Source organism: Peromyscus californicus, unplaced genomic scaffold (assembly GCF_007827085.1).
Source record: "Peromyscus californicus insignis strain IS unplaced genomic scaffold, ASM782708v3 Scaffold_8__1_contigs__length_139910024, whole genome shotgun sequence".
NCBI lineage: Eukaryota > Metazoa > Chordata > Mammalia > Rodentia > Cricetidae > Peromyscus > Peromyscus californicus.
The window spans coordinates 14,283,461-14,310,513 of record NW_026294606.1 but is presented as its reverse complement, the minus strand read 5'-3'; the positions used below and the strand labels follow the sequence as shown (position 1 = coordinate 14,310,513).

At 42.1% G+C, this 27,053-nt stretch overlaps 1 protein-coding gene across 2 annotated transcripts in view; it reads left to right on the top strand.

Annotated features, from left to right (window-relative positions):
- Iars1 (isoleucyl-tRNA synthetase 1) overlaps positions 1 to 19,437 on the top strand; it is a 49,276-nt gene extending 29,839 nt beyond the window's left edge. For both annotated transcript variants that reach the window (XM_052727524.1, XM_052727525.1), the window contains exons 22-34: positions 322 to 399; positions 1,266 to 1,387; positions 1,762 to 1,864; positions 2,069 to 2,152; positions 4,881 to 5,055; positions 5,537 to 5,649; positions 8,270 to 8,365; positions 9,237 to 9,413; positions 11,066 to 11,171; positions 15,034 to 15,159; positions 16,435 to 16,578; positions 17,369 to 17,521; positions 18,841 to 19,437. In XM_052727524.1, the coding sequence (XP_052583484.1) occupies positions 322 to 399; positions 1,266 to 1,387; positions 1,762 to 1,864; positions 2,069 to 2,152; positions 4,881 to 5,055; positions 5,537 to 5,649; positions 8,270 to 8,365; positions 9,237 to 9,413; positions 11,066 to 11,171; positions 15,034 to 15,159; positions 16,435 to 16,578; positions 17,369 to 17,521; positions 18,841 to 18,923 (1,560 nt within the window). In that variant the 3' untranslated portion in view covers positions 18,924 to 19,437. The remainder of the gene's footprint in view (positions 1 to 321; positions 400 to 1,265; positions 1,388 to 1,761; positions 1,865 to 2,068; positions 2,153 to 4,880; positions 5,056 to 5,536; positions 5,650 to 8,269; positions 8,366 to 9,236; positions 9,414 to 11,065; positions 11,172 to 15,033; positions 15,160 to 16,434; positions 16,579 to 17,368; positions 17,522 to 18,840) is intronic.
- Positions 19,438 to 27,053: the final 7,616 nt, after the last annotated feature.

Genomic DNA, 27,053 nt, shown 5'->3' with positions numbered 1-27,053 from the left:
TTTCTTACTATGAATCAGTATAGTTACTTTAAAAGCACACAGTATATACCTTCTTTTAAAAGCAAAACTTACCCAACTCCTCTTGTTTTATTGGAATCCATCTTAAACTCCCTCCCCCCCCCCCCACACACACATTCAAGTCCATAGTCAGTCTTTGGCTCCCAATTACAGGGCCACTTCCCCATTTGTCTGGCCTCCAATAGAGACGGTCAGGGGGACAGCAGACTACTGTCCCATGCTGGCCTCTCTGCCCTGCACGGCCCCAGGGCTGATGATAAACTTACTACTAGCAGCTGAATGTTTATCTCTTTTATTCTTTAGGGTGAGAATGGGATGGAAGACTGTGTTATGGCTCTGGAGACATTGTTCAGTGTCCTGCTTTCTCTGTGCAGACTGATGGTGAGCTGTTCAACCCCTTTCCAAAACTGAGCTACATTCAGCGACCCCTGCTGCAGCAACCCATCTGTTCTCTATAGACGTATCAGCAGCACCTATCTGTAGCCCCTATTCAGAAATCCAACAGCTCATGTGTCTAACCCTTATTCTAAGCACTAGCTGAGAAATACTGCTTAATCATTGGCGGTTCAGCATTTAGACAGGTTCTACTCTTAGGAAGGTGAGACATAAATCATGTTAATGTGACTTATAATTGTGAGTAATGAAAAGATTCCTAAACTCGTACTTAAGTCATAACTTAGCACTGATGGAAAAATGTGTGCTTGTTTGACATGGATTCCTGTTACTTAAAGTGAATGAAGTGGCACATGAGTGGGAAGGCTGCTGCTTCAGTTTCCTGTGTCCTGTTCTGCTGCTCCAGTATAGTGTTTCATGCCTTCTGTTGAGTCTGTAAAGTTCACGGGAGATTTTCCCCTCATACAGGATCTTGGTGCCGTCCACATCTAGCTTCCTACACCTGCATCCTGTGATACAAGTGCGTTTTTCTGCTTTACAGATATAGTTTCTAGGTTTTAAGATAGTTAATCTTTGTGCAGATAGACTTAACTGGTATTTGTTCAAGGGCTCCTGGTTTGGTTTTATTTTGGGTAGCAAGACATCAAGAGATATTTTGAGTCCTGTGATATAGCCCTACTACTGTGCTTCATACATATGAAGTCATTTCTTTGAAAGGGATGCCTAATAACCAGTCTATGTCTGTGTATCGCTGTATCATTCTCTAAAGTGGCTAGTTTTCATTTCTTAGTCTAAATGAGATCAACTGATGATGGGTGTATCTGAATGATATTCTCTCCTCCATCCTCATACAGGCTCCTTACACACCATTTCTTACTGAATTGATGTACCAGAATCTAAAGATGCTGATTGACCCTGTTTCTATCCGGGACAAGGACACACTCAGCATTCACTACCTCATGCTGCCACGTGTTCGGTAGGAATCAAATACAGAAACGTCACCTAGGCCATGGGAAAGGGAAGGATATGTAGATCCTAGGCTTCCCAGGAAGGAATGGGGAGAGGACTCATTTCCCTGCTGTACCTCCTGAATCCCTCATCCCACCTGGGCTGATGCTGCCACTCTCCAGCTACAGGGGCCCATCTGGATAGGAGCCTTCTCTAGAGTTATGGTTAGGTGAGATGTAAACACCTTGGGAGCTCCTGTGTGCCCCTCAAGGTAGGAGTGAGTGATGTCTTATCTCGGGTATCGCTGGAGACCTCACCTGATCCTCTTTGTCAGTTAAGCATAACTGTTTCAGATTTTCACCTTTTAAAGGTAATGATCTTTCATGTTCTTATGTTTATCAGAGAAGAACTGATTGACAAGAAAACAGAGAATGCAGTGTCTAGAATGCAGTCCGTGATTGAACTCGGGCGAGTGATACGAGACCGGAAAACTGTTCCAATAAAGGTTTGGACTTTTTTTAGATACTAGATTGACACAGACCTATGTCTTAAGAAACTTTAATGTAGATCTTCCGTCAGTGGCGTAATTCTTTGTCTTTTTCTGCAGTAAAGTATGAATGGCTTGGCACTAGTTTAGCTAAACGTTTGGGTAAACTTTGCCATTTGGAGGAATTGACTCCTAGTTCATTTCCCCTCACTTCCCTTCTAGTATCCTTTGAAGGAAATTGTGGTTATCCACCAAGACCCAGAAGCTCTTGAGGATATCAAGTCCTTAGAGAAGTATATCATTGAGGTAAGATCAATGATGGGCCTCGTCAGATTTTTTTCTTTGGGACAGTTATTTTAGGAGGTATTTCTCAATGAAGTTCTTTTATTCCTTTGCAAATTGCTACTTGCATAACCATCATGAAGTATTACATGATCAGTGGATTTCTTTACTCTCATCTGCTCTTCCTCAGAGTAAATTTTTATTGTTAACAGAAAAGCTTTGCTTCTTCAAATGATGAGACAGTAGCCATTTGCTGTTTGTGATGAAAAGTAGATCAGTGTACACCCTCCCTGTCTCCGGGGTCTCACTTGCCCTCTGGAGAAGGTTCCTGGGATTTTATGCATTTATGCACAAATACACATTATTTATGTAGCTTTCAGCTCACTATTTTATTATAGCCTTTGTGTGTGGTGGGGCAGAGTCTTGCTTTGTAATGTAGGCTGGTCTTTGATTCAAAATTCTCCCATCTCTGCATACCTTGTGCAGGGATTACAGGCATATGTCACTACCCCCAGTTCTATAATACATCTTTATCGTGTCTACATAGTATTTATTTCCTATCTGCTTCATAATTTATTTAGATATTCTTATTTGAGAAATTTTGGGTTCTCACTGCAAACAAAGATAAGTGTATCTGCACATTGCAGTGTGTAGCTGTTGAGTGTCTCTGAGTATTTCAGTGTGTGTGTATATGTTGGATGGATTTCAGGAGTGGAGTTTGGTTTCAGAAGGATAGAACACAGTGCTGGTAGCTGGGTAATTCATTAAATCCACAGGATGCTTATTTCCCTGTATTTTAAAAGATTAGGAGTCTGAAACTGATAAAGAGTTGGGCTCACTTAGAATTTGTCCAAACCAGGAAGAGAAAGACTCCTGGTTTCTTTCTGCACTTTCTGTAGCCAAGCTACAGTTTCTAGTAGGAATAACACAGAGCCATCAAGACACATTGTCCATTTAAGCTGTCAGAACTCTATGAATGTCTCCTGTCTGTCAAGATGGGGTTGTTCCCTTAGCACAGCATGGGATTGCAGGGGAAGGCAATCTTTTGGGCCTGTTGTCTCAGTAGTCTAATGCGGGGAGGGGGTGGGGGAGGGGGGGTGGATATGGATGGGACAGCAGTGGGTATAAGTGCCTATTTAAATCCCTTAAAGTGTCACTGACCCTCTCAAAACCTGAATTCTATGATGTTTGTAAAACAAATATGTTTCAAATTTTAAAATTCGTTACTGTTTCAAAACAAGTGTGTTTTTAGTTTTTCACAGGTAATATTTTAAGTACATTATTACAGAAAATGTTAATTTCTGAATTTGATTTTTAATTACTTGAGAATTTTAGACATTAGAAGCTAAAATGTGAGAAATTATATTTCCTGATTTAATGCCTTGTAGACACACGCACATATTATTATACATACATATGATCCTGATCACCTTTTATATATGGGCATGACTTTTGAGACACTGTCTTACTTACTGTATACTGTAGGCTTACTTTGAACTTACTCTGTAGCCCAGGCAAGAGTGGTCCTCCTGCCTCAGCTTCCCATGTCCTAATGTAAGAATATACATTATCTCACCTGGCCTTCATCACACTTTAATCCACCTAGATGTCATAGCAAACTCAGTGTTCTTGTTGTTTGTCTTCCTTCCTATTCTCAGTCCATGTCTCCTACTGTATCATCACTGCTCCCTATTTCGTGGGAGTCTGTCACTAATACAGTGGCGTCATGAATTCTGTGATTTCGCAGCTCCTGGTTAAATGATAGTTAATGGTGGTGCTCTTGACTTCCTTGTGCAGGTTTACCCCTGAGAGATGGAGTTTGCATTTCAAGTCCTCTCTTTCTTCCCCGCTATATTGTGTGTGTGTGTGTGTGTGTGAGAGAGAGAGAGAGAGAGAGAGAGAGAGAGAGAGAGAGAGAGAGTGTGTGTGTGTGTGTGTGTGTGTGTGTGTGTGTGTGTGTGTGTGTGTGAGAGAGAGAGAGAGAGAGACAGAGACAGAGACAAAGACAGGGTCTCACTGTGTAGACCAGGATGTCTTTGAACTCAGAGATCCACTGCCTCTGTGCCATGAGTGCTAAAATTAGAGACATGTACTGGCATCAGCCTTGGGATCCTCTTTTAGTGATGCTCAACTCACTTGATTGGTCTTGATAAGAAACATTGTTTTTCTATTCCATTCCAGATGGTATTCTAAATATATTTGTAGAATTGTACTTTTTGTCAGAATCATAAAACATTTCCATCTTCCTAAAAAGAGAGCCAATCTCCCTCATCATTCACCTGTTTGACCCTTACAATCTGATCATTTGTTGGCAATCATGATTATATAATCTATCTGTGGATTCACCTTCTTTAGACATTTCATATAAGTAGAAATATACAGTTCATAATCTGCTGTGTCTGGCTTGTATTGCTTAGCATAATGTTTTCATAGTTCATTCACGTTGTAGCACAGGATAGTACTTAATGCCTTTTTGTTGCTAACTTCTCCATTGTGTATATAAACCATACTTTGTTTACCTAGTCACACCTGCTTTGTTTACTTTATGGTCTGGGGATTCAATCCAGGGCCTTGTGCAAACCAAACAAGCATCCTGCACTGAGCCCCACCCATTCAATAATTGACTGGCATTTGGGTTACGTCTGCTTTTGTTTCTTGTGAAGAGTGTTGTTATGGATGTTCATCTACCTGTTTTATGTGATACAGATTTTTGTGTCTTACACTTTTGTTTTCCCTTTGGCACTTACTATAGGAATTAAATGTTCGAAAAGTTACGCTGTCTACTGATAAAAACAAGTATGGTATTCGTCTAAGGGCTGAACCAGATCACATGGTCCTTGGGAAGCGTCTGAAGGGAGCCTTTAAAGCAGTAATGATGGCCATAAAGCAGCTGAGCAATGAGGAGCTGGAGCAGTTCCAGAAAAGCGGTGGGTGTCTGCCCACATGTCCTCAGCCCAAGGACTGCTTCATACTTAGGCTCCTGTTGGATGTTTCCATCTTTTTCTTCAAATCTTCATCCTATTCATAAGGATGACAGTTGTAAATTCTAGTAACCTTCCTAGGCAGGTGCCTGGTATCCCAACCTGCTATTGTAGCCTCTGGGTGCTGGTATCCTGTTAAAATCTGCCTTCTTTCCCTCTGGTTACACATACTTCCAGAGTCAGCCTTAGTGGAGAGGCTACAGTGGGCTTTCCTAAAGGTGGTATGTCACACATCAGCAGCTGTCCACACTTCCTTCTGCTTGCACTGGACATTCACAGTGCCCAGGACTTCACACTGCCCCTCACTTCACTTACACCAGCACTTGCTAGTGCTAGCCCGCAGAACACCAGGGTCATCAGGGGAGAGTACAATGTGCTCATAGCAGGCCATGGAAGAGGAGGGTTGATGGGGTCTGTTTTTCCATAGGGAGTATTGTTGTGGAAGGCCATGAATTGCACGAAGAAGATCTTCGCCTCATGTACACCTTTGACCAGGCCACAGGAGGGACTGCACAGTATGAAGCCCACTCTGATGCTCAGGTAGCTTTCTGTTCCCTAAAAATGGTCCTGTATTTATTTATTTATTGGTGGTTTTGAGACACAGTTGTGTAGTCTCCCCTGGCCTTGGATTCCCTGTGTAGCTGAGAATGTCCTAGAACTCCCAGCTCCACCCCTGGAGTACTGGGATTGCAGGCTTGAGGCATTGTGCCCAGCCTCTGAGAGTGTTCTTCACCAACAGATGTGGACATAAGGGCATATTTTACACGTGCCTCACCCACACATCAGTTAATTCCTTTTAGATCTGCTCTCTTAAGCTTCTGTGTGGGTCTTTGTGCTTGTTTATCAGATGCTTAAGTGAATATTTTGCAATTTATACTTGTGAATAATTGTCCTAATTGTTGGGTTGCACAAAAACCAACTCTATAAAACAAGTCAGTCATGGGCACAAGAAAGTAATCCAGGTCTTAGTAGTCAGCTCGATAACTTGCTAGGTGAAAGTAAGTTCAGCGAAGCTCGAGTCCCAAACTTGCACTGGGTATGGAGATTGCTGGGGAATGCTCTGGAGGAAAATGTACAGAAGGTTGGAGTCTAGGATACTTTAGTCATGATGGAACTGAGTGACACTCCAGCCCTGTTACAGCAGAAAGAGTCTGGATCAGAGCTATTCCTAGGTCCCATTGCTGGGCATGACACAGGCCAGAAGCAGTAGAGGAACATCTCTGAAAGCCTCCCCACCACACAAGGTAGGCACAAGGCAGGCTGAGAAGCGTTAGAGTGGGAAGGTGCATTGGTTACTATTTTATTGCTATGGTTAAAAAAATACCTGATCAGAGTGTTTGTTTCAGCTTAAAGTTTGAGGAGCTATAGTCCATCATGGTAGGAAGGTATAGCCCTAGAAATATCTTCCTACCACCACCTGGTCACACAGTAAAGAATCAGGAAGTTGTATTCTTAATTATGTATACTGTGTGGGTATGTGCACATGAATGCAGGTGCTGTGGGAGCCAGAGGCATCACCCCCCAGGAGCTAGACTTACAGACAGTTGTGAGCCACCTCACATGGGTGCTGGGAATTGAACTCAGATCCTGCTAATCTGCTGATTTATCTTTGAGTAAAGTCAGAGAAGAAACTTGCCTCATTTGTCAAAGGCATAGGAGGTACAGCTTGAAATGGATAGGAAGCTCACGTCAGTCACTGCAGCGCTATGACAACCCACAACACGTGAGCTGAGCCAAGAAACTCAGGAGCATCAGGAGACCACATTGTCTTCAGCAGGGTTGACATGGCAACAGCTAGAGTCACTAAAGAGACAAGCGTCTGGGCGTGTCTGTGAGGGATAGTCTAGATGAGGTTCATTGAGGTAGAAAGAGCCCCCCCCTTACTGGGTGGTACCGTTCCGTGGACTATGATCCTAGACTGAATAGAAAGGAGAAAGTGAGGACTGGAGAGACGGCTCGGCAGATAAGAGTGCCTACTCCTCTTGCAAAGGACCTGGGTTTGGTTCTAGAACCCACATCGGGGGTTCACAACTACCTGTCACTGATTCTAGGGGATCTGATGTTCTCTGGCCTCATCAGACGTCATCATACATGTGTTGTATGTAAGCTCATGTAGGCTCTCACACATACACACTAAGAAAAGTAATAAATCTTTTTAAAATGAGAGGTTATGTTGTCATTATGCTTAGATCCCTAATCAACAACTTTCAGAATACCCGAGTGAAAGGTAAAGTTGTAGAAAACTTGTATTTAAACATGAGTTTAAACGTAATCATATAAAGAAAATGCCATGGTCCATTTAAGGATTTCTGTCTTCAGTCATACTGAAACTAAAGGACCAGAAAGCCATAGGATGAGAGCATTGCTTGGATTGGCTGCGTGAGTCCTTTGCTCCACGCTATGGTGTGGAAAGTTTGCTGCTTCAGGAGCATTCTGATCAGGGATCATAGGTATTAGAAGAGTTGTGTTTATTAGGTGGGCAAAAGACCATCTCTTCATGTGATAAAATGAAATTGGTCTGAGGATTCTTGGGGCATTTCCTGTGAACAGCATCCCAAAAGAAAAGAAGCTACATCCTTCTAAGAGCTGGAATGATAAGCTAATTTAACTTAACTTCGTTTGCTAAATGACTAAATGATGTTGGATTATAGACTTTACAGAATTTAATGGGGTTTTCTGTCGTTGTTTTGGGTTTTTTAGAATTATTTTCTGTTTATGAACATTTTACCTGCATATATGCATGTGTGCATGTGCACGCCTGCTGCCCACAGAGGTCAGAGGAAAATGTTGGCATCCCCTGGAACTTGAATTATAAAAGGTTGTGACTCTCGTGTGGGTGCTGGAAACGGAACCTGAGTCCTGATCAAGTCCTGAGCCATCTCTCCAGCCCCAGAATTTAGTTTCACTAAGCTTTTTAAAAGACTTTGTCTTTTTTAAACATTTATTTCTTAGTCTTGTAGGCATAGGTGAATACAGGTGCCACAGCGTGTGTAGAGGTCAGAGGACAGCTTACAGGAATCAGTTCCGTCCTTCCACCATGTTGGTTCCAGGGATCACACTCTGGGACACCGCCCTGCCTGCCAGCCCTAGCTCTGTTTCACCAGGCTTGAAGAAAATGACCTTATCTCATTGTCATGCACACTGCTCCTTCTGTGTATAGGCTTTAGTTCTCTTGGATGTCACACCTGACCAGTCAATGGTGGATGAAGGCATGGCTCGGGAAGTCATCAATCGCATCCAGAAACTTCGCAAGAAGGTCAGTTTGTCTCTTTAGAAACAAGCTGTAATTTTGGGTTTGTTCTGGCTTCATTTTGGATGTTGGGGAAGACAGACAAGGCAGGCAGTGTAAACCAGAGTTATCAACTGATGATAATGATTCATTAATCCATAGTCCCTTCTGACTGTACTCTGCAGGAAAGTCAGGCTCCACCCTCCTTCCCTACCCGCTCCCAGTCTGGGTACCACTCACTTTCTCTGTCCAGGGGCTTTTTTAGCCCATCCATCCTTCAGTTCCATTGGGTTTCCACAGAATTATCTTCCAGAAAGATCACCCTCTGGTTGCTACAGAAGGTAGCCAGAGATGCCAGTGAATGTCCAAGGAAGATAGACGTCAGTATGGGAGGGCTGGGAGCTGAGGAGAAATTGCTGGGTTTGTACAGAAAGAGGTGATTTTTAAGAGGTGAGGGAAGTACAGAAACTCTGTACCTGGAGGAAAAGGTATCACTGAGCCCCTATTAGGTCTGAGTGTCAGAAAGCTCTTATTGCTGGAAACAGCTGATTAGGAGGGATCCCATGGGTGCTCCTCCCTAAGCCAAGCCTCATGGAATGTGGTCCAGAGTCTGAGGAGGGCATTCCATCATTTTTGCATCATGTCCTGGTTCAGAGCTTTGCAAGTAGGTTCCCAAGTCAGTCTTTCATTTCAGGACTCATGAGGGACGTAAGTACTCGGAAGAGACATAAGAAAAGTGGGTAAAAGAACACGGAGCAGCAGATGCCAGTCTTACATATCATCTGAGGAGAGTGGGCAGGGATGGCCTTCCTGACAGCTCAGCATACACTTGTTCTCAGTCGATACTTTGGTGAACAAAATACGCTTCTCTTCTATGTTTTCCTGTATGGTATTTTAGTGCAATCTGGTTCCAACTGATGAAATAACAGTTTATTATAATGCAAAATCTGAAGGAAGATACCTGAACAATGTCATTGAAAGCCACACTGACTTCATATTTGCCACTATCAAAGCTCCCTTGAAACCATACCCGGTTCCTACATCAGATAATATCCTTATTCAGGAACAAACACAGGTGAGTTCTGAGTTGTGTGGAAATACTAGTGTTTCACATTGGATTTTTCTTTATATTTGTATGTCGTGGTATTGTGTTCCTCAAAATATTGTGTGCCCTAATAAACTTATGTGGGGTCAGAGAACAGAACAGCCACTAGATATAGAGGCCAGAAAATGGTGGCACTCACGCCTTTAATCCTAGCATTCCAAAGGCAGAGATCTGTCTGGATCTCTGTGAGTTCAAAGCCACATTGGAAACAGCCAGGCATGGTGACACACACCTTTAATCCCAGAAAGTGAGCCTTTAATCCCAGGAAGTGAGGGCAGAAAGCAGAAAGGTATATAAGGCGTGAAAACCAGAAACTAGGCTGATTAAGCATTGAGGCTTTCGAGAAGCAGTTCAGCTGAGATCCATTTGGATTAGGACTCAGAGGCTTCCAGTCCGAGGAAACAGGATCAGCTGAGGAAATGGCGAGGTGAGGAAGCTGTGGCTTGTTCTGCTTCTCTGATCTTCTAGCATTCACCCCAATAATTGGCCTCAGGTTTGATTTTATTAATAAGACCTGTTAAGATTCGTGCTACATTTGTATAGTTAAATCTCGATAAATTGTAGCCCACTGTCTTACCTTTTCTGTTGCTGTGATAAAATACTCTAACAGAAACAACTTCTAGTTCAAATTGCAGTCCGCCATAGTGAGGAGGGGCTAGTAACAGGAGTTACTGTGAGGCAGCTGGCTGCATTATGTCGATGGTCAGGAAGCAGAGAGCTTTGGCCGCTCGGGCTCAGGGAGCTTGCTGCTTCTGGATAGTTCAGAAACCTTGTGCAGGGAGGGTGGAGTCCTCTCTCAGGAACAAACAGGAGCCATCACACCTGCAGTACTGTAGTACTGCTTTGGAAGTACTGGGTAGGACCTGAGAGGAAGGCCAGAGAGGAGGACGGGAAGGAAGACAGCAGAAGCAGCCTCATGGCAGTTCTCTTAGGGAGGGCAGCCAGGAAGATGGCTGTGCTGACCCATCTTGTCTGAACTAGAAGAGTGGGTACTGTGGATTCTGATAATTTTCATTAAAAATAAGTGACAGTTGGCTTGAAAATAATTTAACTTGTTGGTAGTGGGTTATATATTTGATAGCATTTCCTATTACAGGTTATACTCTTTAAAAACCATTTTATTTTAAGATTAATATAATTACATCATTTCCCCCTTCCCTTTCCTCTTTCCAAGCCCTCTCATATCCCCTCCCTGCTCTCTTTCAAATTCATTGCCTCTTTACACATAGTGCTTTTAGATGTTACTATGAAAATTTGGCACCAAGATATGAAAAAAATAGTGGCCCATAATTCAGAAATATGTCATTTATTCAATCATATTTTCCTTATTCATAAATGTAGGAAAGATAAAGAGGGACTAACAGTGTCATTGTCTTTTTGGGTGACATAGATATATTATTATTCCATTCTCTGTTTTGCATATTGCTTACTTACTGAACTTTTAAAAATGAGCATATATCGTTTTATAGTTAGAAAACAATATCTTTAAGAGAACAGGTGAGGAGATTGAGTTATAGCTGTACTCTTGCCTGTGAAGAGTTTCTTACTGAGCAGTGGCCCCGTGTTCTTGCTGTGGGGCCCAGCACAGCCATGTTGCTGCTAATCCTGTGTTCTCTGCTCAGTTAAAGGGGTCAGAATTGGAACTCACACTCACCAGAGGATCGTGTGTGCCTGGTCCTGCTTGTGCTTATATAAACCTTAACATTTGTGCAAATGGCACTGAGCAAGGTAAGTGCAAATGAGCCCTGTGCTGTGTGTGACTGAATTCACTTATGTACTCTTGAGACTGGGTCGCACCATGTGGCTCAGCCTTGGACTCCCCATCCTCTTCCTCTGCCTCCTGAGTGTTGGGATTACAAGTGTCTCCACCATTGTTTCTACTTTGCAGTTAATTCTATGGAAACTTTTAAGGCAGTCATAAGAGAATTGGTAAAATTAGATGGCCTTTTTGTTTTCTCACCCAAATGAGTCCTTCAGATAATGGATTATGGACAGACTTGAACTTGTGAGTTGGCATCAGCATGCTTTTTTATGTCCTGCTGAGCCCGCCTAACACCCCGAGTGTAAAAGCAAGCATGAGATTCTTACTAGTAAAGGAAGAATATTAGACAGTGATCATTCTGTTCCACCCAAACACAGCAGGGAAGAAAATCCAGCAACTATTTTACTCCACCAACCCCCCCACCATAGACCGGAGCGCGAAGCTAGGCTTCCTCCTTTGCCAGGTTCAGGTATCCAATCCCCACAGGTGTCATAGAGTAGCACAGACCCAGTTCCATCCCAGCTTGACAGTAGCAAGCCCCTCTGCCCAATGTTGTCCAGGAGGCTGGAACAAAGCAGGCGATCCCCTCATGAGTAAATGGTAGTAATGAGGGCAGATACCACAGAAGTGTCAACCTGGAACCCATTTTGAGCAATAACACAGCATTTTCTTTCTGATCAGGGAGGTGTTGGTGGGAGCCTAGCAGAGAATAAAGACTCCTTCCCTTAGTTCCCTTGGCCAGAAGTCCTGCCCTTGATGTCATATAGGCTGATAGAGGACGCTGCCTTAGCCATTCCCACCTGGAGGTAGCTAAGCAGTGCTACCTTTCCCTGTCAGTGTGATACCAAAGTCAGCTAAAATAGATAATGGTGATGACTAAAAGGACTGTGTTGGGGATAGGAAGGTGGTTCAGTTGGTAAGAGTATTTTTTCTGTAAACTTGAGGACCAGAGTTGTAATCGCCAGAACACATGTTAAAAAAAAAAAAAAAAAAGAAAAGATGGGGAAGGGCATAGCTACGTATGCATGTAACCCCAGCATTGGGATCGCAAAGACAGGTAGATCTCAGGAGCTTACTGTCCAGACAGCCAAGCCAAAACATCGAGTTTCAACTTCAGTGAGAGACCCTATCCCAAGGAAATAAAGCAGAAGGCAGCAGAGGTCACCCCACATCCTCTTCAGCTCCTGTTTGCACCATCCCGGGGCATCTAAAGCTGAGTGGAAATAGATCATTAGTAGCCACAAATACTGGAGTGTCTTGAAAACAAAACCATAGAAATAACATTTCTCAAGGTTCTGGAGAAGGGAAAATGTGAGGTAAAAGCTCCAGCAGTTATGGTGTATGGTAAGGGCTCATTTCCTGGTACATAGATTATATCTTGCTGTGTCTTTGTGGTGTAACAGTGGATGAGTATTTTATAGTCTTTTATAACAGCAATCATCTGTTCGTAAAGGCTCTAACATCATGCCTTAATGATGTCTTAGAAACCCCGCTTCCTAATATCATTTTTGGAGCTAGAAATTCTACACAGAAATTGGGGAGGGGTGAAAGTGATGCGTTAATATTCAGATCATGGCACTTAGCTTCTCAAATCTGTACGTTTGGGTGTTTGGCAACTGTGTCTTTTCCTGGGGAGATGAGAAGAAACATCTGTTTACTTCAGAGAGTGAACCAGTGACAGACCAAAGAAACTATTTCATCCAACTCTAGCTTAGTGAACCAGGGAGATGAGTGGGGTTATGTACAGGAGTAAGGAGCATGGATAACCCAAAGGCAGCCACTGTCACCAAAAAGCCACCCCAGCATGAGGAGAGTTACATCCCAGAGGCTAGTGGGAGAGTTGCTTTTCTCCAGCAGTTGTTACTGTTTATAAACGTAAAGGAGGGTGACTTATGAGTCCTGAAAATTTCAGGACTACCTGGACTTGTGAATTGTTTTCTTCCTGAGACTTAGAAATTTTGTTTACTTTCTGAATCTTAACAAAGAACCTCTCTACAGGATGGAATGTTTCATTGCCATAGCGGCTGAAATACAAAAGTAATCCCATGTGTTAGGTTTTTCAGCCTTTGTCTTTGTATCTTTGTCTCTTTTCAGTCCTATCTTCTCTCACAGCTTTTTAGGATTCCAGTGACAGTGCAGGTCAGTCTTTGACATACATGAAGTGGTGGGCACTGCCCTTCCGTGACCTAGTAGAGGCGACATAAACTTCAGTGCTTTGTTGTTGTTGTTGAGACAGTTAAATAAGTAAGCTTTTAAAAAATTAATTGTGCAATACCATCAGGAGGTACAAAAATACATGGCGAGGCAGAGGCAGGTGGATCTCTGTGAGTTCAAGGCCAGCCTGGTCTACAAAGCGAGTTCCAGGAAAGGTGCAAAGCTACACAGAGAAACCCTGTCTCGAAAAACTAAAAAAGATACATACATACATGGCATTATATCTAGACACATGTAAGTGTAGACAGCAGCAGACATTATAGCTTGTTTTCTAAAATGCTAGCCCTGTTTCTATCAGGAGAGCTAGCGCAGTCTGTAAAGTGCTGAGCCTGATTAGATCCTTAAAGCCCACATAGAAAGGCCCGGTGTGGTGACACTTGTGATCCCAGTGTGCAGGGAAGGCTGATCCCTGGAGCCTACTGGCTGGCCAGCATGGTCTATATTGTGAGTTCCAGGCCAGTGAGAAACCCTGTCTTCTTCTTTTTTTTTTTTAAAGTGGATTGTATCTAAGGAACACTACATGGGGTTGTCATGACCTCTGGCCTCCACACGAGTATAAACACACACACACACACACACACACACACACACACACACACACACACACACACACACACACAAATAATGTTTATAACAGAGGGAACAAATTAAGGTCACCTGCTTGGGTGGCCAGAGTTCTCTACTATATTAGTGTTTGTAAGGAAAGTCTTGAAACCTTTTATTTGGGCAAATCATTTTAAAATCTTGATACTTAAAACAGTTTATAAAAGAGAAAATGGGCCCATTGAACTTTACCAGAAATGAAAGGCTTTGCATTGTTTTTAAAAATTTACTCTGTCCTAAAGGGATGAAAACAAGATACAGACTGGGAAGTCTTTCCAGTAACACCGGACTCAGGAGAGATGAGATAGTTAAACAGGAAAGATACAGTTTGGCCTGGGGAGAGACGAGGTAGTTAAATAGTAGAGACGCAGTCGGGTAGGAACTCACAGACAGTAAACACACCATTCAATTGGGAAATAGGGTAATTTTTTTAGGATGCTATACAAATTATAGAAATAAACATGAAAATATTTAATTATCTGTACCCACTAGGGAACTGAACATTAAAAAGCACGTCTAGCCACATAATGTTTTTATTTGTGAATTCATTACAATAAAGTGATTTTTAAAAACTACAATGAGGTAATACACACCCTTGAAATTAACTAAAATTCATGCTTATAAGGATTTATAAAAATCTAGGTCTTGAGTCAGTGTAGTAAATATGTAGAGTCTAATTGTAGGATGTCAGCATCATGGGCCACTTGAGGGTAGTTTTTTAAGATAGTGATTAGTATTTTAACCACTCTGTACTTTGGGATTTACAGAAGGCACAAAGTGTAAGGTGAGGGTTGTAAATACAAAAGTTTGAGTCTGGAAAAGGATGAGGACAGACCACCTGGTGGTTTTATTCCTTGACCCAGTTAAGATTGCCAAGCCCCTTCTAAGCAGGAACGTGGTGTTTGCTTGTAAAAGGGCTTGAACTCCCTTTGCATCTCTTGACTTTTCTTCCAAATTTAACATTGTAAGTTTTCCTCTACTAAATGAGATCTTACTTTTGTGGCTTTCCAGGTGGAGTATTGCTTCTGGAGAATCCAAAAGGTGATAATAAGTTGGACCTTGTAAAGCTAAAGAGCGTTGTTTCCAGCATATTTGGAGTTAAAAATGCAGGGCTGTCAGTCTTCCACGGTGGAGCAGGTGTGTGGAAGGAGAGGACGTCTTGTCATTGGCTTGAGGGGGCTTGGTAAGGTCTTCCTTTGGCGTCAGCTGTGCAGCAGAACCACTGTGTTTTCCTCACTCTGCGGCAACAGAGGTCCGTCAGCAATGTCTGCTGCCATGGCTCTACTGTGTCCCTCTCTTTGGTATGGCTGAAACCCTGGACTTGCAGGAAGTCCTCATCCTCCCTGTCCCTGTTAGCCTGAGACAGATCAGGGCTTGCCCTCTCTGCTGAGTTGTGAGTTTATCAGACAGTTCCTGGGCCTTACTGAATCCAGACCTAGAATCCATTTTAAAGAATACAGCTCAGGTCGGAGAGGTTGCTCATCAAATAAAGCTCTTGTGTGATGAACTGGGTTCCAATCCCCAGCATCCATCTAAAAAGCTGCTTTAGCAGTGCGCCTGAGATCCCACACTATGAGGCAGTAGGATCCTGGGTTCTCAGCTTAGTCCAACCAGTGAGCTCCCTGTCTCAGAGATAAGGTGGGGGCCAGTGAGGTGACCCAGTGGGTAAAGGTGCTTGGGTTTTTAACAATAAACAAAGTGAAAAGCAATCAAGGGAGACTCCTGATGTTAGCCTCTGAGCTCCACACGAGCACACACAGCAGCTCACATCTTTACACACAAGTTATTAAAACTTGTTTGCTGACCATAATTATCATTTTCAAATACAGTTTTTCATGGTAAATTTTGAGATCCTCATAGGATGAGAATTTTAAGAAGAGCTGTAATATATAAGGAAAATACTGAAAGAGGAGAAAACAATGTGTGTTGAATTTTAAGTTATGGGGGTTGGGAGTTCAGTGCAGTGGTACAGCATTTACCTAGCAAGCACAAGGTCATGAGTTTTGGCTCCAGCAACATCCCACCCCCATCTCCATCCCCAACATGCCCACAGAAGCTAAATAACAAATATTTTACTCTTTAGTTTTGCAGCACTTGGATTACTCACTTGTAAGGCTGTATTTGCAGGGCTGGAGGTATAGGGCTCAGTGGTAGAGTGTGTGCCAAGCATGCAGAAGGCCCTGGGTTCAATCCTAGCCACCAAACTCCCCACCCCCACCCCCACCCCAAAAAAAAACAGCTTCCTACTCTCTGGTTATCATTAAAGCCTGACTTTGTAGAAAAAGCAATGTCCTTTGATGAACAAATTAAATAGAAAGCATCACTGTCTGAGGATAGATAATAGTGAAGTTGGAAGTGAATACTAGTGAGTTAGGAAGAGGTAAGTGACTTCACAATTTTTGTTATTTTTAGAAATACAGAACCAAACTGACTTGCTGAGTTTGAGTGGGAGGACACTCTGTGTGACTGCAGGAACAACCCCCTCTCCAGTCAACAGCCCTGGCGCTCTTCTATGTCAGTATATCAACCTGCAGCTCCTAAATGCAGAGCCACAAGGTATGTGCATCCTCGGCACTCAGCTTGTGGAGTGCTGGGCATTAAAGCTCCTCTCCAGGTTCAGATCTCTGACTGAGGTATGATTTTCCAGTCCACTTCAACACACGGTCGCCATCCAGGCTTGGTATTGCACACCCACCTGTAATCCTAGCACTCAGGAGGCTGAGGCAGAAAGATTACAAGTTCAAAGGCCAGCCTGGGCTGTGTTGTGAGACTCTACCTCCCCATATCAATAAACAAAGTCTCAATTCCCACGCTTCTTCATGGAATGCAATGGTTTTGTTTTTGTTGGTTTGGTGTTTGCGGTATGTTCATGTGGAGAGACCATCATCCTCCTGGCAGTCAGGAAACAAAGGCTGCTGTAGGTGAAATTACATCTACGTGGAACCGGGTTGTCTCCGTGCCTGAACTATTGACTTTGCAGTGTGATCTTTTGTTTGTTTTCCTGGAATCTGTCCTGAGAACTTGGACACCTCCAGCCCCAGTCCACTGCTTTTCCCCTAACATCTCAGAATCCTCACTGTGCACATTTTTGCTGGAATCCTCATCCCTTCATTTGACTGGGCACCGAAAATCAGTTCCCCAGTGGCTGGCCTTCATACGTCATTTCTCTCATTCCTCCTCCTCCTCCTCCTCCTCGCCTCTCTGAACTGTTGCAGGTTACTTGTGCGCAGCCTGCGCCTCCAGCTTAAGCTCCTGTACCCACTTCAAAGCCCTCCCGTCTGCGGTTGCCGCCACTGTGGGAATGCACGTTCCCCAGAACTGACCTGCTTTCTTCCTTCTCCTCCAGAGTGTTTAACGGGAACTGTGGGCACTCTCCTGCTCGAAAACCCACTTGGACAGAATGGACTGAGCCACCAGGGGCTTGTGTATGAGGTAGCCAAGGTGTTTGGACTTCGGAGCAGGAAGCTAAAGCTGTTCCTGAACGAGACTCAAACACAGGGTGAGGCAGCTGTCCCCAAGGCTTTTCCTTCTTCAAAGGGGGTCTGTGAAAATAAGCTTTGTATATTTGTCTTGTTTTGTTTATTTTTGCTCTTTAACCAGAAATTAGCCATTAATATAATTAAAAGTAATAATAACTTAAGTGAGGGGTAGCTAAGTGGTAGAACACTTCCTTAGCATGTGCAAGACTTGAGTTAAATCCCCGGTCCCATGTTATTTAAATTAAGCGAGGAGAAAAAAAAATAGCTCATGTCTTTGACAATAACCTAAAAATGCATACTTGTAGGTAAACTGCTGTATTTCTTGACCTGAAATATAAAAGCAGCTTCTCCAGGAATTGAACTGATGGGAACTTTAGCTGACATCCAGTCAATGGCAACCCTTCTCAGTTTATCAGGCATACTGCATGCATCTCCTCAAGGGGCCACGTAACACGTGAAGATCTGGAACGTTATCTTCTCAAGGTTTCCCACAGACACCTCTCCACTGCCTGGAATCTCGCTCTTAGCAGAATGTCCCTCTGTCCTTGTAGCTGAGCTCTGAATTTTTGGCTGGTTTGTCTTTCTTATCCTTGCAAGACATCCTTTCAGACTCTTCTTCTTTCAGGATTTCCCTTTGTCTGGGATGTTCTGCAGTCTGACTATGATATGCCTGAGTTTACAGATTTTGAACACAATTCTAAAATTGTGTTCATTATTATATGTATGGTGGGAGGGCACACGTGCCACCACCCCCACTTCTGATACGAACACAGCCTCGGGCATTTCCTCAGACTGCCCTCAAATTCCGTAGTTTGCTAGAAAGATTCACAGACTAACTGAAAGGCACTATACTCACAAATTTGTTTATTATACCAATTAGAGCTAACGAGAGAAAGAGGTGTGAAAGGCAGAAGGGGGTGGCAGGGACTGGCTAAAGAGGGACATCAAGTCATTTTTTCCTCATGGAGGAACAGCCAGTGTTACCTCCTCCAATCCCTAGGAGTTTGACGAGGCAGTATCACCACCCAGGGAAGCTTGGTGGAACTTGGTGTCCAGAGTTTTGCTGAGGTTTAATATGTGGACACACTTGACAGTGTGACCACCCACCCTGAGTCCTCTTGCTGACAAGCTAATAAACATGTCATCAGAGCCCCACTGTACACAACAAAGATACCCCTGTCAGGAAATGCCATTGGTTTAGAGACCCTCCAAAGGTCTGGTTTAGAGCAAGGACAGAGTTGAGAATGGCCTTAGGATGGGGCCAAGGATAGACAGCTAACAGTTTTTTAGATGTTCACTCACAACAGAGTATTGACTTTTTGAAAAATTTCTCTTCTAGAAATTACAGAAGATATTCCAATGAAGACTTTGAATATGAAGACTGTGTATGTTTCTGTCCTGCCAACAACTGCAGATGGCTAATAGTTACCAGTGTGGCCTCGGTCAGCCCTGCCCTGACTTCTGCCCATCTCCTTACACACACACACACACACACACACACACACACACACACACACACACACACACACACACATACACACACACACACACGGGCTCAGTGAAGGTATTTCCTTTGGGCACATGTCTAACATGCTGCTTTGAACCCACAGTTCAAATGGGATTGACTGACTTGAGACCTCTCATCATGTTCACATTTAACCTTAAACACCTATGCAGTCATGTTAGAGGGTCCTACTGTTACCTCAGTACCACAAAGCTTATTTCTATACTTGAGTTCTTTAGTACAGGAAGTAGGAGTGGCTTAAATGGCATAATATATACATGTGTATATGTATATCATTTTATGGCCTTGTAAACTGATTTGAGACCTTGTGAAGAAATAGACATGTTATATATTTCTGCTACCTGGATTTTCCTGGGTTATTTGATGAGATATTTTAAGTTTGATTAAATCAAAACAGTAAACACTCTCTCAGATACTGTATTGGAAGTAATTTATTCTCCCATAGTTTAATGAAACTTGAAATGTGTCATCCACCCCCACCTGACAGAATTTCTCTGTATAGATCCAGCTGTCCAGGAACTCACTCTGTAGACCAGGCTGGTCTGGAACTCACAGAGATCTGTCTGCCTGCTTCTGCCTCCCAAGTGCTAGGATTAAAGGGGTGAGCTACCACCACCTGGCTAAGGACACATTCCTTTTAACTGGAAAAGAGTGGCTTTGTACTGCCCATTGCACCAGAGAACAAAAACATGGACACCAGAGGTTACAATTAAAAGTGTCTCACTCTAGGCCAGCAAGCTAAGACTGATAATCTGAGTTCCATCCCTGGGACCTACATGGTGGGAAGAGAGAACTGGCCCCACAAGTTGCCTGTGGCCATCACATACACATCATGACACACACAATTGTGTGTGTGTGTGTGTGTTTGAGTTTGAGGCTTGCTCTGAAAAACCTACAGTTTAAAGTGCCACCAGTATCTTATAGGAAGCCCCAGGCCTTGATTCTCCTGCAGAGAAGCTAACTTAATAGTGTGGGGGACTATGGTAGCATATACCTTTAACTCGCACTCAGATCTAAGTTCAAGGCCAGTTGGGAGGTTGTAGTAACCCTGGTAAGCACAAAACCAAAGCAACTTGAAACAGACTAGACAGTTATTGGATTTGCCCCTGTGGCTCCACCCCACACCAAGTACATTACAGCTTCCCTCCCAGTGGGGAGAGAAGGTGGGCTATGTCCAGTATTCTGGCTTTTAGTGGAGTTGCCTGAGGGACTAGTTTCTGTCTGCTTGGCTGAGGACCCTGGTTAGGAACAATGTTTGAACCAACACTGCTAAAGCCGGCGGGAACAGCACAGTTGCCCGCTCTCCTGCAAGTCCTGGGTTGTTAGGTGGGACTACGCAGCCTCCACAGCTGCAAAAAGAAATCGGAGAAAAGCTTTCCTATCAGAGAAAGGACCTTTCTGGGAAAGCAGTAAAGCCAAACTGCATCTGCAGTTGGGCTGCTGAGTCAGGAACGCTGTCTGGGGAAAGAGCCCAGCCAGGGCAGAACAGAACTATCCAGGAGTAAAGCTTTGTTTCAACTGATTCCCGTGTGATGAGGGAGTGTACTTTATCTGTAAACACAAGGACAAACAACCCACTGAGGGACTGGGTCAGGTGAAAGGCCTGATGAAGCAAAACTCCTGCCCTAATGCTAGCTTAGGGAACAAAAACTTCCCTTGTTAGAAAAGCAGAAGCAGCCAGGCAGCGGTGGCGCACGCCTTTAATCCCAGCACTAGGGAGGCAGAGCCAGGCGGATCTCTGTGAGTTTGAGGCCAGCCTGGGGACCAAAGCGAGTCCCAGGAAAGGTGCAAAGCTACACAGAGAAACCCTGCCTCGCAAAACCAAAAAGAAAAAAGCAGAAGCTTGATTTTCAGTCTGTACACAAACCACACAGACCCTGAAAATAGAGACGGACTAAAGCCCCTACCTTCAGAAGCAGAAAAGCTGGCACTGTGGCATTGGGAAACTATTTCTGGGGCAGAGGGGATAAACTGAGACCAAATGGGGAACTGTCAGGGAGAAAGACTCTCAGAAGAAATGGAGAAGGGGCAGATTCCTCCCCAGAAAGCTGCTAGAGTTTGAGGCAGATTCGGGGGGTGGAGGATCCCTTATCTCCAAAGGAAGCTAGCAGAGGAGCAGAGCTGCCTGAGATATCTGAATCTCTGCAATGGGGGGGACACAAGCAAAATGAGATAAAGATCTATCCGTGGGAGAAAGTCTCTGAAGGACTTTCTGTAAATACTGTGTTTTTCACTGACTGGCAAAGGCAAACACAAGCCCCAAGGGAAGTTGGCAAAAGGGATGCCCACCTCAATACATGCTAACGGGGCAGGTGCGGTTCTGATCGGGCCAGTGTCCAATAAAGAAGAGACATCTGCTGAAGCCAGCTCAGAACTGAAATCTCTCGATGTCCCGTAATTGAAAACATAAAACGTTTGGATCAGACCTCCCGGGCAAAAACTTTGAAAGTAAGCCCAGTGAAAGAAAGCCGGAAGTTGATTCCCAGACCCAAAAAGAACTATGGGAAATGGAGTCCATTAGCTAGCCTGTAACAGTGAGCTGATGGAGAAATGCATTCTGGGAAATGTAGTTTTTCAGCTAAAGATGGCGATACTGTACAAAAACTTTTCAGCTCATAATGAAGCTGCTTCTCAAAGCAATGCTAGAAAGCTTAATCTTACCTCTTGAACTCAGATCAGACAAAAAACTACCTATAAGAGCAAACAAGCCACTTTAAAATTCTTAAAATAGCCGGGCGGTGGTGGCGCACGCCTTTAATCCCAGCACTTGGGAGGCAGAGGCAGGCGGATCTCTGTGAGTTCGAGGCCAGCCTGGTCTACAAAGCGAGTTCCAGGAAAGGCGCAAAGCTACACAGAGAAACCCTGTCTCGAAAAAACAAACAAAAAAATTCTTAAAACAAGGGAAAGCAGTTTATACAATGAACGTTGTTTTAGATATGAAGAAACTTATGGGAGATTAAAAAAGTTCTGTACCTCTTGAACAAACAGCCTGCAATGAGTGATTCCTTTGCAAATCTAGTAAGGAGACAAGGAAACAGGCATTCAAAAAGAAATGGCTGCTTTATAGATGGGAAACAAACTTCAGAAAACCTAGCTGTCTTAGGAAATAGAGTTGCTTCACACCTGAAACTTCCTTATTAAAAAAAAAAGTCAATGCTAAATATCACAACTGCTAGCAATCACAACATCAGGGGTTAAAGCTAATGAAGTGAAATGATGAAAATGCTTTTTCTCAGAGTAAGCTAATGAAGGTTATGTTTCATGAAAGAAGTCTATGTTCTTGACTCCTTTAAATAGTAGCAGTTTTGGTGAAAATATTGGGCTAATAAAAATCTATCAGAAACATCAGCATGGTTAAAGAACTCAAGGTAAACACAGCTTTAAAAAATTAAGAAGGGGGAAAATTGTATCAGAGTTTGAGTATGAAAAGCAGCTAAAACAATGCTCTTGATATTAAGGTTCCATCATGCAGTCTGGGGACAGTAGGAGTATAAAGAGGCTTCCAGACTGCTGAGGAGTTTGAGACAATTGTAACTAAGTTTCAGCAATGTTTTCAGGCCTGCTGAAAGCTGCAGGTCTAGAACCCCACTCCAATTTAGACAACTATCTTCTGATGGGAAACTGACTGGTATGGAATGACTAGCTAAGCAATTCAGAAACAGAATATTCCTTACAGGTTTTTCTTTTTTGTTTCTTTTTGGGTTTGCTGTAAACAGATAGCTCTTAATAGAGTTTTTGTAAAATATCTGAAATGCATAAGGTACTGTTTAGCAACACTTTCTAAATCCCAGAGTTGAGAGAGCTATTAAAGAATTACACTCATTTCAATCTATCAAGAACTTTCAGAATAACCTCAGAACTTTAGAAATGATGTGTGTACTTCCTGTCTAGTTAAGAGAATCTTTCTAATAGAGATAGTGATGATAATTAAGAGTAAAAAGTAGAAAATTATTCTGTCTTGTTAGAAAATGTTAAATCTCTAAGTGTTAAGAAATCTTTAGGTGTTTGCTAAGTTAGATATATGCTAAAGGAAATAAGCTTGTAAGAAGTAAAGATCTAAGTCTAAATAAGTATATAAGTTTGTAAAATAGATCTGTAGAATTTCTTTAAGAATATAAGCTTATGGTAGTCCTAAGACATGTAGTAATAAGCTTGTAAAAAGTAAAGATGCTAGTTGTAATGTAAGTTTAAATAAGAATATAGAATGAATATAAGAAGTAAATAAGTAAAGATGCTAGTTGTAAAAGAATTTAAGAAGTAAATAAGAAATATGTTTGCTAAAGTAGTCTTATAATTTCCTTAAGAAGTATAAATAAGCATATGTTATATGTGTTTGTAAAAGAGTATAAATGTTTGCATGTGAGTCAAAATACCTTGAATGTGAGTTTGTGAAAAAATGTATTTGTTGAGTGTGAGTCTACGCTTAATGTATATGGTGAAAGAACCTGAGACACAGAAGTTAGTGTCCTAGTAGACTACAAAAAGGCAGTCTGAGTGGCTTCAAAAGCTCCAGAAGCTGCTAAGAAGCTAAGAATGACGGATGCCAGAACCAGCACAACAATGCATCCACAGCTGAGACCCATTGGAAAATCAACGCATCACAGAAAAACCTGAGCTAACAGCAAAAACGGTGCAGTTTAAAGTATTACTGTAACTAAAAAGCTCTGGCTTGAGAACGAAAGTTGCAGAGATGCTTGTTTGAACTAAAATTGTTAACTGCAAAAAGTTTTGGTTGTAAAATGTCTCTTCATATTTGGAAGTGAAAGTCTGATACCAGAATTTACTTTTTTTTTGAACTTAAGAAAATGAGATAAAACTACAAAAAGGTTTTTGTTATGGATTTCTTCATGTTTGGAAGGCTAGTACCAGAATTTATTATTTGAATTTTGGGACTTAAGAAATGAATTGGACATGAGTGATTTCATTGCAATGAGACAATTTTGAATTTACTTATGCATATAGACTCTATCAACGGTGATGACTTATGAACTATGTTTTATGGAATTGTGTTAAAAATGGAACTGTTTAAATGGAGAAATTTATTTTTTCTACCTAGACTCAAGATGCAGTTTTGTGTAAGCATATATGCTTTATTAACTGGTTATTCATGAATTGTTTTGTGTTAATAATAGAACCACTTTATGGAGCTGTTAATGTAAGAATGGAATTACTTATGGAACTGGTTTTGTGTTACAAATGAAACTGTTTAAATGGAAAAGTTTGGGTTTTCTAACTAGGCTTGAGATTTTGTTTAAAAAAATTAAAAAGAAAAGGGAGAACTAATATTCCTTAGTCTATTTAATTTTAAAAATATTGTTATTTGAGTGGATTAATGTTATGTTTTGCTAGTAAGAAATGTAAATGGGTATACTAAGAGATTAAAGTGTAAAGGAGTTTTATTAAGAAACTGCTTTTGGATGTTTTGCTAAAAGTTTTCAAAGTGTCAATGGTTAGAGAATATTGGTTTTCAATATGGGTTTGTAGGGATTGTGTAAGTTTGGGTTTTTCTAACTAGGTTCGAGATTTTGTTTTAAAAAATTATTAAAAAAAGGAGGAGTTATAAGTGAATTAAGGCTGAATGTATGTTTGCAGAAATTATTTTGTTAACCTATTGATATTAATGCACTCTGGTTTTGTGAAGTTAAATATTTGTTTGATGTGAAAACGTCAGAAGTTTTTCCTATGTTCTATTAGCAAGAAATTCAAATAGTTCTATTAAGAGCTTAAGTTGTAAGACTGAGAAAATTTTAACTATATATAGCACCATTTATGTTAATTCAAATAGTTCTGTTAAGAATTTGCTTTGAGGTGTAAGATTGAGAGAATTGTAACTATGTATACCAATATTTATGTTAACCTGTTACTGGTAATGATGAAATAAGGGATTCTTTAAGTTTGCAATTGCATTAAGAGTTTTTGGTTTAGAAAGGGCTGGATGCAGCTAAGACTGCTGTAGTCACCTTGGACCCAATCCAAAAAAGAATACCATCTTTATCATCCTTTACTCACATAGTGGGAGGTGTAAAGGCTATGGAGATTGCTGTGAGCTCTTAATAACGAGTTAATTTTTTTATATATTAAGAAAGAGGGACCTGTGAGAGCCCGTTTTCATGTTCCTCGTGGCTTTACCCAGCAGGTACGCATAGAGAGGATGATTGGACCACGGGCCTGAGTGCAGGTGTCTGAGATGGTCTGCACTTGGCTGTGCTGGGGGAGGAGGTCTTTTGCTCCACCCCTTGGCGTCTCTATAAAAACCCTGAGGCAGAGATAGTCAGGGCCCGTTGGAATAGGTTCCAGGTCCTCTTGGGGCTATCCTGTGTTTTCTATCTGTTTATCTCCACACTCTAAATCCTTCTACCTAATATTTCCTGCTGCTCTCACTCAAGAAGACTCTGGGAAACTGTGGCGTTGGTGGGTAGCTGCCCTGCAGATGAAGAAGGGCAGAGTCAGAGGAGTTGCCAGCCAGATGCAGGGGGAGCAGGAGATGAACATGCCATGTTAATAAAGGTACCACCACGTGGCAGAGCATAAAATAAGGAATATGGGTTAACTTAAAATGTAAGAACTAGTTAGTAATAAGCCTGAGCTATTGGACAAGCATTTATAATTACTATTAAGTCTCTGTGTTGGTTACTTGGGAACTGGCAAGTGGGAAAGAAACATCCACCTACAACTTTATGTGTATATTTATTTTTATTAGGACTGTATCCCTTGGCCTTGATTTTTAGAATTGTCTTTTTAGACAAGGTCTTACTATGTAGACTAGCAGATCTGGAACTCATTATGTATACCACCAGACTAGGATAAATAATAGAAACTGGATATATGGCTTATATTAAGTAATTTATCAATGATACCAATTCCCTGGCTCTTGACATCTGAGATCAGTTTTGACAGACCTTTAGATGGGTGGGGACTGAAGTGTCAGCCCTGCTACAATTTACTGGCAGGTTGTATCCTGCTGTCTTGTGCTGCAAGCCACAGGAAAATGTAATGGAATTCAGCTATCACAAAAGCTACTACTTGGAAAAGTCGAAAACTTTTCCAAAGGTCAAGCCATGGCTTAAATCTTGGTGATATTTTAGCTTTTGTATATATATTAGCTGGTTCCTACAATGATTTTCTTGTATGCTATGTACTTCCAAAATCCTAACAGTGTATTTATCTAAAATACCTATCAAGCATCCAAGGCCAAACGATCTCCTGAACTAAGGTAACACCCTTATGGAAACAACACCTGTCTCCTAGGTCAGGCAGATAGCTTTATTTCTTGTGCAATTTAAGGTGAGACCCTCCTTTCTTATACAGCCTTACTAACATTATAGACTCCTAACTTCTTACCTAACCACTTCTAAGAATGTAGACTGAGCACATAAATTCCCTTTTTGATGTACTAACCGATACTAGCTCTCAGTTGACCTCCTCCTTTACCACTCCCTTTTTGGGTTGTAAAAGAAAACCTGATGGTCACTCCCTGAGGAAAACTCTTACCTGCCTTTATGACCCTGTAGGAATTCAAGCCTGGTGACATGACTGGAGGGGGAGGGTTGCTATTGCTTGGGTTTATAACTGAATACCCTAGAGAACTTGAGGATGGAGAACTGAGAGGGATAAGGAGGATTTTGACTAGAGAACTTGAGGACAAGATGGAAGACAAGAGCCAGATGGGGAAGTACTAGACGGGTAAGAATGAGATGAAAAGAACCTAGATGAGCAAGAATTAAGATGAGAGAATTAAGATAGAACTTAGAGGGGACAGTAGATAAATATAGAGAGAAATCAGGCAAGAAAGGAGCTAGACATGAGAACAGAACTGAAGCTGTATAGATAGGATTTTATCCCAGAGGAATAAGGTAGACAGACAAAGAGCTCAGTGTACTTAGATTCATTTCCCAAAAATCTCACCGTTTATAGTTTCTGTTCCGGGCCGCTGGGAAGAATATTATTAAGGCTGGTCCTTTAATAATATTCTAGAATCTTGTACAGCCAGACTTCTCACACTTGACTTGTATCTGGGATAGGATCCT